This window comes from Lepus europaeus, chromosome 7 (genome assembly GCF_033115175.1).
Source record: "Lepus europaeus isolate LE1 chromosome 7, mLepTim1.pri, whole genome shotgun sequence".
In the NCBI taxonomy this organism is placed as follows: Eukaryota; Metazoa; Chordata; class Mammalia; order Lagomorpha; family Leporidae; genus Lepus; species Lepus europaeus.
The window spans coordinates 60,725,013-60,737,553 of record NC_084833.1 but is presented as its reverse complement, the minus strand read 5'-3'; the positions used below and the strand labels follow the sequence as shown (position 1 = coordinate 60,737,553).

Here is a 12,541-nt window from a genome sequence, read left to right as displayed (position 1 = left end):
GAACTACGAATTTTGATCACAAAAAGAAAATTTATGGCTCACTAAATGGAAGCTGGAATCAATAGTTTATCCATAAAAATGGATTTACTGAGGGAGGTGAGATGACCTGGGCAGAGCGTAGAGCACAGGAAGAGCACTAGAGGTAGAATTTTGGAGAGCATCATCGCTTAACAGTAAGTTAACAAGTTAAGCAGATGATAGAGATTCAGAAAGGAGGCCAAGAAGCAGTGATCTGAGTGATGAGGAGCAGCAGATGGGAGAGGGAGCAATTTTAGGGTGTGAATTTCTCGCAGAGAAGCCTCAAAAGAATGGAGGGCATAGATGGCTTTGCCCTCTTTGCCTGGAGATCAGGTTAAATGTAGTTCCTCTATCTTCTCCTCCATTATATTGAATTAAATTGTGTCAACCTCTGTTACAAACATACTTCCACTGTTTTCCCACTGAACTCCATGTCTGTCCTGAAGGGACCTCTGGATGAGAACTCAATGGTGGAACAAACATTACTGATGCATCCTGATCCAGTGAATGGTCTAAATATCTCCTGATGCTGGTCATGAGCTCTGCCTCATACTCTATGATTTTATGGTAATCCGTGTGGGAAGCCCCTACTGTAGTGCTCTGGTTCTCAAGGATCAAGTCCCAGGAATCCAATCTTATCTATATGGCTATATGCATTTGGTCCTCTGTATCTGCGGGTTTTGCATTTGTAGATTCAACCAGCCATGGATCAAAAATTGAGATTTATGGTCATTATTAAGTAAAATAATGGTGATTATGCTCCTGCATCAGTGGACCTGACAACTGAGATGACTACTATGTGATTAGTAGAGTGTATTATTCATATATGATTTATATTCATATATGATATGAATATGCTGGACAAAGGGATGAATCACATCCTGGGATGGATGGAGTGGGATAATGTGCAATTTTATCACAATACTCAGAATGGCATGCAGTGTAAAGTTAATGTTTATTTCTGAAATTTTCTATTTGATGTTTTTGCACTAGAAAAATATTAACTGAAATAACAGAAAGTGAATCTGCAGATAAGGAGGGGACTACTTTATATTGAGGGAATGCTGTCGTGAGAAGAGTGAGGGAAGCAGGCTAGGGCAAGGCAAGAAACCTAAGAAAGTCTGTGGTCTCAGCTGGAAAGGAGCCTTAGCCTCATTCTTTAGGAAGCTTTGAGGGACAAATATATAAATAGTTTTTATCATGTAATTTTAAATAGCTATTTATATAACATTTTTATTGTATTGCTTGTTATACATAATCTAAAGATGGTTCACAGTATATGAGAGCGTGTGCTAGGTCAAATGAAATATAACACCATTTCACATAAGGGACTTGGATATTTATGGGTTTGGATATTTGTAGGGGGGTCTTGGAACCAATCTTCTTGTATACCAAGGGTTAGTTACATAATTCTGTGTAGTTTGTATTAATATAATGTGGGAATGTATAGTATGTGTAAAACTATTTGAAAACTATAATGTATAAGATTTATTAATAAATTGTAAGTGTAATGAATATTTGTGCAAGGAACAAAGGAAGGGAGGGATGAGGGGAGTTAATTAACTCTTTTAACAAAGAGATTTAACCTGAGATAACCCAGATCTGATCTTTCCCACCTCCGAGATATGTCCCCATATAGATTACTTTTATCATCAGTTCACATCAGATTCAGCCTAAACCTTGCTATAAGATTGATTGTTCCCTCAGTGCTTCTAATGCCATTGTCTCAGAGTTACTATTGTAATTGGATCAATGCCTTTCCATTAGGCTGGGTGGGTCTCCTAGAAGCAGAGCTGGGATGGGAATCCTTGCTCAAATGTTGTACAATGTTCTTCCCTTATCTTTGGGGAGAAGTTTTATGATCCCCAGTGGATGCCTGAAATGGAACATTTCTTACAATGTTTTTTCCTGTACATACCAGGAGCTTAAAAAATCATGGAAAATGTATGTTATGAAAAAAAAAAAAACCCTATGCATAGATCTTGAAATTCCTCTGCAACAAAATAGACTTACATTTCAATTCCATTTTCCCATAAAACTACCTTCATACGTATGATATAATTTCATCCTTTTTTTTTTTTTTTTTTTGCTTATGGGAAGCACTTTGTAGTTTCTAGCATCACTATTCTTGCCGCATGCAGGCACACAGGCCAGCCTTTCTACCCCTTTGTCAGGCAATCACTGACTTCTAGATGTGTCTCATCTGGGTATGGTATAACCTGCTGGGTGAGGTGCTTCCCATTTAACTGAAGAAAACTCTCTGGTGAAAAAGGGAATCATGAAACTTTAGCACTCAATACCCCCTGCAGATGGGAGGTACTTTGACTTGTGAGTGAGATCTGGTTGGACATAGATGGTATCCATTCCTTTTTTGGATAAAAATAGAGTAATCGGGACAAGTATAAAATGTTGAATGTGCATTTGGAATAGAGTAAAATGTAGAGTAAAAGATCAGGATGAAGTCAATGTCAGGTTTGTATTGATTTGGGTTTATCATAATAAAATGGATGTTATAAATTTTTATTGATTAAAAAGCCTGTTAACATTGTCTTTATTAATGTTAAAGTCAGGATGAAGAGTAGAATTGGGCAGATGCTATGTTTCATTGTTAATCTGTATTACTAGTAGAATTGCTACAGTTGGACTGGAATTTATTATTTAATATTTAAGAAGTCTAATGATATGGTTAGAATTATAATTAGTATTCAGCATCAGAGATCATACAGGTAGGATAGGTTAGACAAAGTGCTGTGTTTTTTTTTATTTTTCAAGACATATGCATACTCAGTAGCCTTTATTTGGACAACTAAATAATTTAAAACATTGTATTAATATTTTTCTTACTATCAGGATTGAATATACAGGAGGATTTGGTAGAAAGTAGGATTGGGAAAATTTGCATTTGGTGCCCGAGTTATAGTTAGATTTAGTTTAGAACAATCTCAGAGTTTGGATGGGCAATGGAATTAGAATTTGGGTTACATAATAGGACATTAGGGTAGAGGAAGGTTTGGTATTAGGATTCTGGAGGATTTGACAATGGCTTTTTTTGTGTTTTTTCATTCCAGCCTCTATCTGCCTGGCACAGGAAACAACTTGGCTTCTTCATTATGGTGGGCTCCAGTGGCAATGAATCCAGTGCCACATATTTCATTCTAATAGGCCTCCCAGGCTTAGAAGAGGCTCAGTTTTGGTTGGCCTTCCCACTGTGCTCCCTCTACCTTATTGCTGTGATAGGTAACTTGCTGATCATCTACATTGTGCGGACTGAGCACAGCCTACATGAGCCAATGTATATTTTTCTTTGCATGCTTTCTGGCCTTGACATCCTCATTTCCACCTCATCAATGCCCAAAATGATGGCCATCTTCTGGTTCAATTCCACTACCATCCAGTTTGATGCTTGTTTGATACAAATGTTTGCCATCCACTCCTTATCTGGTATGGAGTCTACAGTGCTACTGGCTATGGCCTTTGACCGCTATGTGGCCATCTGTCACCCACTACGCCATGCAACTGTACTCACGTTGCCTCGTGTTGCCAAGATTGGCATGGCTGCTGTGGTACGAGGTGCTGCACTAATGGCGCCTCTTCCTGTTTTCATAAAACGACTGCCTTTCTGCAGATCCAATATTCTTTCGCATTCCTACTGCCTTCATCAAGATGTCATGAAGCTGGCCTGTGCTGACATCCATGTCAATGTCATCTATGGCCTCATTGTCATCATCTCTGCCATTGGCCTGGATTCACTTCTCATCTCCTTCTCATATCTGCTTATCCTTAAGACTGTGTTGGGGTTGACACGTGAAGCCCAGGCAAAGGCATTTGGCACTTGTGTCTCGCATGTATGTGCCGTTTTCATATTCTATGTACCTTTCATTGGATTGTCTATGGTGCACCGCTTTAGTAAGCGACGTGATTCTCTGTTGCCCGTCATTATGGCCAACATCTATCTGCTGGTTCCTCCTGTGCTCAACCCCATCGTCTATGGAGTCAAGACAAAAGAGATCCGGCAGCGCATCCTTCGTCTCTTCCACATGATCACACATTCTTCAGATGCCTAGGGTGTCATCGGTCAAACTTCTTGTCTATTTAAAGTCCTCCACTTGATTTTAATGTCAACATTTTGGAAGACAGTATTAAGGGGAAAATGTACAATTCAGATTCTTCAAAAATGAAACAGGTTCGGGAATTTCTGTGGGGAAAGAGATGATAGGACCATATGTTCCCAATACCCATTTTCAATATTATTTCCTCTTTCTTTGTAATTCTTAAGACATCTGAAGTGGTTTTGGTTGGGGGGTTATAATTTCCAGCTTCTCTATCCAGTCCAAATCTAAATTGCTTCTACTCATTTTCCAGAGTAGTATGAGATAGGGGTGATATGTATGTTTGAGAAACATTTGCCAAAGGCTTAAGCATGACAAAAAGAAACACAAGAATACAACAGAATCAGATCATCTGGCTTAAAACTATGACTTTATCTTCTGATTGCAAACCATATTGGATATTGAGCAAAGTGATATACTTCTTCAAAATGACCTCCATGGAGAAGAAAAGGACTTTTTTCCCAAGGCATTAGTCCTGAAGGAGAAGATTGGAAGCAAAACTTGGAAGACTTCATTCACTACATTAATGAAAGACCACACTTTTTTTCTGAGAGTTTTCAAAGACTATGGACACCCTTTTGCCTACTTAACTTTCTTATTGACCTTTTGATTTAGGCGGCAATATTATTAGTACCTTCACTGTACCAGTGGGAAAACTGATGTTCACTGGAAATCAGTGAATTGCATGGATTCTCACAAGCTAAGCCAAGGAAAAGCCTTTTCATGGTCCAATCCCTAATTGTGTGGAAAGATTGTTAAGAGACCAGTAGGAAAGTTAGGCATTTCCAGAGTCTTGCATTTTCCAGAGAAGATATTAAATTTTCACTCTCACTTATTGGTGTTGTATTTAGGAATTTCCTGTCAACAGAGTTTATGCCTTTAATCCCAATATGTTTTTCTCTTTTTGCTGGTCCAAATTGTCACTTTGCCTGTGTAGTGGAAGCAAGAGTGTGTTTGGAGATTTCCCAAACAGTGCCTTATTTGGGAAATAAAATGTGGTTAGCAGTGGAGTCACTGGGATACCTGAGAGGCACTTTAGGGAGAGAAGCAGCTGAGAATATCTAGTATCTAGCAGCCCATAAGACAAAGGACTACAGACCTGGGAGTCAAGAAAAACAGGTGCCAGGAGACTGAATATGTCCAGTGGCATATGTGGCCGGCCAGAAAGCAAGCTAGGGTAAGGATAGGTGAGAAAGTGAGGACAGCCCATCACTGCATGCCACATGTGTCCAGGGAACTGAGCTGCTCTGAGGGGAAGATGGCAACATCAATGATTGGATAATAAGACCACAGAATAGACAGCATTATTTCATTTCTGTCACCCATGCTTAGCATTGTGTTATCACTAAAGGGTTCCACCTGGGAATCCTATAAATCAATCCCAGTACTTTCAAGAACAAGCAAAATAGGAATCAGGCAGCTGGATATAGAAGAGTGCAGTGGGAGTAGACTAGGCAAAAATTGAGATAACCAACTACAGGGGTTGTCCTGGTTAGACCCAGAGTAAGTCAGCTGAGTAAAAGAAGTAGCCAGCATAGTGGGGAGCACAGCACATGGCCTCATAGTACATGGGACTTTTTGGCCATAGCTAGTAGCACAAAGGCTATTCTAGTGGAGAGGACACAGGTACATATCTGATCTCTTGGGGCATAATCCAGAAGATGAGGCCAAATGGTGAGTGGTGGCCAACAGAACTAGGAGTATAACCTTGGGTCAGTGCAGGCTTTGGTCATGTTGATCTGTGGATCAACCCAGTACCCAAAAGGGTCCTGACACTGGGCTTGGGAGAATGAGAAATGAAAGAGAAGAGGCAGACTTTTTTTTTTAGGAAAGCAATGTATGATTACTGTAAACAAAAATGTTGACACCTTGAATCTATAAAATTAATAAAATTATAATGAAAATATCAAATAAAATTGTGGTCTTAGAAGATTTAAAAACATTATTAAGATTTTGGTGTTTGCTGTTCCATATTTTTAATATGCATTTGTGTGCATGTTTCTATATGGGCAGATGATTTGTGAGTTTCTCTTATATTTGAAATCCTTTTGGAGACATGGATAAACAAATCAGATAGACTTGTTTTAAATTCTTCTAGGAATGCAGTCATTATCCTAAGTTTAGAAAGGATTTCTGTCTATGATAGTGAGTGTGCCCAAGACAAGTTTTCATGGATTTGATCCTGAATGATTTAACTATTTTGTGAATATAAATATGCATCTTTGTGTTTAAATAAGCAATGAATACCAGAAACAGTAGCAGAACCATCACAAAAATCTGTTAACTTCTAGACCAGCCTTTTGATGATTTACTTCATGAGGAACCAGGGTAGTCCTCTAGAAGGGCCTGGACTAGGGATTAGCATGTTTCTTTCTCTTTTAGGGAATTTGGAAGGAAAGCTAGAACATGTTTTACACAAAGACCTTCTTATGTGCCTTTCACATGAACATTATTTCACGCTTCAATTTCCTTTGTTTGGAACCTCCTTCCTTTAGTCCTATCATTTAGTCATTTGAACCACTGGTGGGTCCTGGAGAAATCTGAATAATGTTAAATCTGTCTCTAAGTCATCTGCCTATTTTATGAGTTTTTTTTTCTAGAAATGTGTTTTTTTTTACTTTTATTTAATAAATATAAATTTCCAAAGTACAACTTTTGGATTATAGCCGCCTTTTCCCCCCATAACCTCCCTCCCACCAGCAACTATCCCATCTCCCACTCCCTCCCCATCCCATTCACATAAAGATTCATTTTCAATTATCTTTATATACAGATGATCAATTTAGTATATACTAAGTAAAGATTTCAACAGTTTGCACCCACATAGAAACACAAAGTATAAAGTACTGTTTGAGTACTAGTTATACTGTTAATTCACATAGTACAACACATTAAGGACAGAGATGTGTTTTAAACATGTCTTGTGTTCCCTATTCTGAGTATCAGTGCTCTGGTCCAGATACTTACTTCCTGCATTGAAATTGAAACTACATCTACACCAATATCCTTGTCTTACACACCTTTTCCACTAGTCCTAAATCTCATAAGCTTATTTCCCTGCTTAAAATCCAATAAAGATCTTTTATGGACTTTCAGGTAGAATCCAAACTTCTCAGAATAGCAGATTTTCTCCAGTAGGTTGTTCTTCTCCCCTTTCTATTTTTTTCCAGTATAATATCTCTAATTTTTCCATATCCATCTGGTCATCTACCTTCTAATACTCATCTTTTAATGACTTCAATACTTTTAAGTCCCTGCTTCTTTCTTTGCTTAGTCTGGATTATATGTTGCCATATTTTTGTTTGTAAAATTTCACAAAAAAGGCTTTTATTAATATCAGGCCCAAAATGTGTTCTCTCTTCACTATTCCCAAACAATTATAGAAGTGGATTGTTTCTAGTTTCAAAGAGTTTGGTACCACCAGATGATATCTAGTCAAATTAATGTCATCTTAAGTCACTCTTTAAGTTGAGATAAGACTGCCTTGGGTGCAATGAACAAACCTGTCAGAGGTTCATTCTATGTTTGGGATTTGGAGATAGGGAGACCTGAATCTGGGAAAGGACCTTATTATAACATTGGGTTAAAGTTTTAGAGTCAATATTAACTATCTCCTAGACATGGAACCTGAAAAGTTCTTCCCTAGGATCTTACAGCTTTTTATCTGAGACTTGATCAAAGGCGGGAAACTGGTATAAAATCAGATTGTAATCTTGTCTTTATGCTGCTAAAGAAACCAAAGAGGATGCAGGGTTTTCACGCTAAGAAAATAAAGTAGAGAATGTGTAACGAGGATTTGAAATGGGGACATAGAATGATGTGAAGTTGTAATTATCAGATTTTACCATGCCAGGTAAGTGATTTTAGCCTGATGAGACCCTCAGCAGATAATACACCTGAACCCATCCATACTTATGAAACTCTGCTGGGGTTCTCCATATGCTTGAGCAGGGAGCTGGATCAGAAATGGAGGAGATGAAACATGAATTGGCACTCTAATTTGGGATACCAGTATCATAAGTGCAGCAGTTTAATCCACTGTGCCACAACAGCAGCCCTATGTGTTTTGTGTACAGCTGCAAAGTTTTAAAATAGTTTATTATGCAGGACTGTATAACTGATACAGTCACCAAATACATTTTTATGCTGTTAACGTTAGTGTTACTCCAGTGAGTATGATTCCTGCACTGAGAAAGCGAAGCTGAACAAATGGCTTAGACTCTTTCCTCATGGAGTATATAGTCTGTCGGAGGAAAGGAAGCCGAAATGGATGGTATATAATGCCAGTACAAATTTACATTTATTTGTAGACATATTAATGTGCACTCTTGCCACGAGAATCAAGTCTGGTTTTGGTACAATTGTATTTTTATCATCTAACAGAGTGCCTAGTTCATTGTGGGCATTTAGGGGAAAAAAATCTATTTGTTAATTTTTAGAGGCTCACATGCTCTGCAGCAGATAACTGATACTTGGGAGACAGTTTTGACAGTATTTGAGTAGGGAGCTTGGATAATGGGTACCAAATCGAGTTCTATAGTTTTGTTGAAGAAATAAGTTCCCAGTGTTACACAGCATAATGAGGAGACTATAGTTCTCAATAAACTGGTATATATTTAATGAACAACAGAAGAAATAAACTCCAAGCCTCAATCATAAAGTATTCTAAAAGAAATGGAGATATTGAGCACGATTTGATCAGCACACATTTTAAACCTGTACTGAAATGTTACAATGTAGCCTATAAGAGTATATAACTATTATTAATAAAGATTTTAAAAGATAAAACTTGAATTCTTAAGGACTCTGACATACAACCCTGCTTTCCTGGTTCAGGCCCTATATACAAGATCTTGTGATATTGACCTCATACTTGGAGGAGTTTGTAAGGGAGGTTAGGAGAAAGACACAATGTCTGTAACTTCACTTTCTAAGATGGTGCATTCAACCAGACACATATTTACACATCTTAGTATATTCTCTAAAACTCCTTTTCCTTTTTTTTTTCCTGGAAGACCTCTTTACTAGGTCAGAGTATTTAGGTGAGGTGTGAATGAAATCACTTCCAGTGATTGGAATCAATTCCAGTGATTTCATCCCAGGGTGAAAAGGCAAGGCACCTTAACTAAATGAGATGGCATAGTTCAATCAGTTGTGCTGTCTCTTATATATGCAGAGCATCTATCCAAGTTGAAACTTTTCCACAAATTGTTGCAACGTTTATATGTGTTTTTTCCTCTGAAAAATTAGAGGCTCACTGGAGGGAAAATGTCTCCAAATGATCTCTTACACTTTGTTCCTATATCTATATATATGAAATACATGAAACGTATAAAAATAAAAAAGATAAAAATAAAGATATTAAAAATAAAAGATTTTAATTCATTGCTTTATCTCCTATTCAGAATAATTTATAATTAAATACTTCAAAATTACCAAACTGACATTTGAGCTTCTCTATTCCATTAACACTATTAGACAGCGAGTTGTGTGTTGAAACCTATGGGCTTGCAGTCTAGTTGAGTGACAGGATGTTGTAGACATGCAAGACACAAGCAAAGTTATATGAAAAATATTGAAATGAGAATTAATTAGGGTTTTTTGAGAAATTAGGCTTATAGGGTGATATGGATAACTAGAAATGACATATGGGTAGATATGGGGATGAGAATGACTCTGGAGGAGGAAAATGTGTCTACAATGACACTGAAAATAGATGATAACTTAAACATTAATTTTATTGGCTCTAGTTTTGCTCATGTGTCTAATATATTTCTAATCTTCAATTCAAACTATTATTTTAGAGTAAAACATTAAATAAATTTTATATATTAGATATGAATGAAAATTCCTAGTATTGTGTATGCAGTCATGAACAATTTGGTCATCTACCTTTCTGCCTTCATCCTCTTTCATTCCTTCTTCAAATCCTATTCCACAGCCATACCAATGGAGATATGACAAGTGGTAGAGGCTTAATGAAATGCAAGAGCACAAATATTTCTGGAAAATATTTAATTCTTCCAAATATAGTGCCTTTTATTCAAATTGCTTCTTTTGTACTGGACTGTTCTCATTCTTGCTCAATTCCTATTTGGCCTGTATCTAATTTTCAAGAGAAATCAAAAGCTTTCTCTCCTTTGTAGAAACTTGCAAATCTCCAAAGGCAAGTTTTGGTAATACCTAGCAATCTCATTCAGAGTTATATATGGCACTCATTAGTCTATAGCCTGCCTGACTCTAACAAGCATTTTACATAGCCTTAGATTAGAAGCTTGAGAGATAAATGACTATGTTTAGTATACTTCAAAATCTTTAGTTCTCAATACAACTCTATTACTTAAATTTGCAACATGAAAAACCAGATGGTCTTCCTACTGCTTTAGTATGGTCTATGAAGTTTCAGGGCTTGCTGTGCCTATCAGGTTCCAGCAGGCAAGAGTAGTCTATTTTATGATGTACAAATTTTAAAATATTTTTTAGAAAACTTTTATTTAATAAATTTCAAAAGTACAACTTTTGGATTATAGCAGTTTTCCCCCCATAACCACCCTCCCACCCACAAACCATGCCATCTCCTACTCCCTCTCCCATCCCATTCTTCATTAAGATTCATTTTCAACTATCTTTATATACATAAGATCAACTTAACATATACAAAGTAAAGATTTCGACAGATTGCACCCACACAGACACACAAAGTATAAAGTACTGTTTGAAGATTAGTTTTAACATTAATTCTCATAGTACAACACATTAAGGAAAGAGATCCTACATGGGGAGTAAGTGCGCAGTGACTTCTGTTGTTGATTTAAAAATTGCTCTTATTTATGACATTTGTAATCACCCAAGGCTCTTGTCATGAGCTTCCAAGGCTATGGAAGCCTCTTGAGATCACAAACTCTGACCTTATTTAGATAATACCATAATCAAAGTGGAAGTTCTCTCTTCCCTTCATAAAAAGATAACTCCTTCTTTGATGGCCCGTTTCCACCAGGATCTCATTCATAGAGATCTTACATTTAGGTCATTTTTTTTGCCACAGTGTCTTGGCTTTCCATGCCTGAGATCCAAATGCTGGATCCAAATGCCTTAAAGGCTGATTCTGAGGCCAGAGTGTTGTTTAGGACAACAAAATTTATAATATTACAGTTTCATCACTGTTGGCCTTTGTGTCTCATCACTCTGAGCATGGCCTCTCTGATGGGCTTGGATTTCATGCTGTAGATGATGGGATTGAGCACAGGAGGCACCACCAGGTACACATAGGCAACAAGAGCATGCACAATGTGTGGAAGGTGCCTCCCAAATCTGTGGATCATGGACACACCTATGACTGGGATGTAGAATACCAGAACAGCTAAGAAGTGAGATACACAGGTGTTGAGGGCCCGTAAGCGTTCCTTGGGAGAGGCTAGACCCATCACTGTATGAAGAATAAGGATGTAGGACAGCACAATAAGCAAGGAGTCTACACCCATTGTGGACAGAACCACGTATAGCCCATAAAGGATGTTGACAGTAATGTCAGCACAGGCCCGTTTCATGACATCTGCATGGAAGCAGAATGAATGTGACAAGAGGATCTTGCCAGGGCAATAGTTCAGTCGCTTCAGCAAAAATGGCAAAGGGAAGAGGGACACAGTGGCTCTTGCCACTATGGCCAGCCCCATCTTGATGATGACATTATTTGTGAGGACAGACACATAGTGCAAGGGGCTAGAGATGGCCACAAAGCGGTCAAATGACATGGCCAGGAGCACTGAGGACTCCACCACAGAGAAGAAGTGCAAGAAGAACATCTGGACCAGGCACGCATTGAAGCCAATGAGTCGATGGTCAAACCAGAGCACAGCCAGGGTGGTGGGCAGTGTGGACAAGGTGAGGCCCACATCAGTGAGGGCCAGCATGGAGAGGAAGTAGTACATGGGCTGGTGTAGGTTTGGGGTCCTCCTCACAGCCAGGAGGATCAGGCAGTTTCCAGTGAGGGCCATCATGTACATGGATGAGAAGGGGATTGAGATCCAGCCATGAGCAGCCTCCATGCCTGGGATGCCAATCATGAGGAAAGCAGGTGGCTGGAAGAAGGAGATGTTGACAACGGATGGGGATGACAGCATCCTGGAAGGCAGCTGAGAGCTTCAGAAATGTGACCTTTTCTATATGGACAGAAAGGTGGAAGGTCCAGTATGGTAGAAAAGAGTAATCTCGTATTGAATCCGAAGTACTGATCCTTTAGAGTTATGCCAGTGCTACATAATCATAGCTATCTTTCAAAAATTTATCTTCCTTAAGGTTGGTATTTGTCTTCCTGGTGGAATGAGTTTCTCTCTCCTTGAAAATAACAAGTGAAGTCCAGAAAAATCTAGTCAGTGTCTACCATTAGTCCAAAGTGAGGATGTATTCCTTCCATG

At 38.3% G+C, this 12,541-nt stretch overlaps 2 protein-coding genes across 2 annotated transcripts; one reads left to right on the top strand and one right to left on the bottom strand.

Annotated features, from left to right (window-relative positions):
- Window positions 1-3,128: 3,128 nt before the first annotated feature.
- LOC133764547 (olfactory receptor 51E1) lies at window positions 3,129-4,082 on the top strand. Its single transcript, XM_062198220.1, has one exon. The coding sequence runs from the start codon at window positions 3,129-3,131 to the stop codon at window positions 4,080-4,082; it is 954 nt and encodes a 317-aa protein (XP_062054204.1).
- A 7,202-nt stretch (window positions 4,083-11,284) lies between these two features.
- LOC133763820 (olfactory receptor 51I2-like) lies at window positions 11,285-12,247 on the bottom strand. Its single transcript, XM_062197556.1, has one exon. It carries the CDS (start codon window positions 12,245-12,247, stop codon window positions 11,285-11,287), a length of 963 nt encoding a protein of 320 aa, XP_062053540.1.
- Window positions 12,248-12,541: the final 294 nt, after the last annotated feature.

Excerpts from the sequence above, each read along its gene's own strand:
- LOC133764547 (XM_062198220.1), top strand. The coding sequence starts at position 3,129 with ATGGTGGGCTCCAGTGGCAATGAATCCAGTGCCACATATTTCATTCTA.
- LOC133763820 (XM_062197556.1), bottom strand. The coding sequence starts at position 12,247 with ATGCTGTCATCCCCATCCGTTGTCAACATCTCCTTCTTCCAGCCACCT.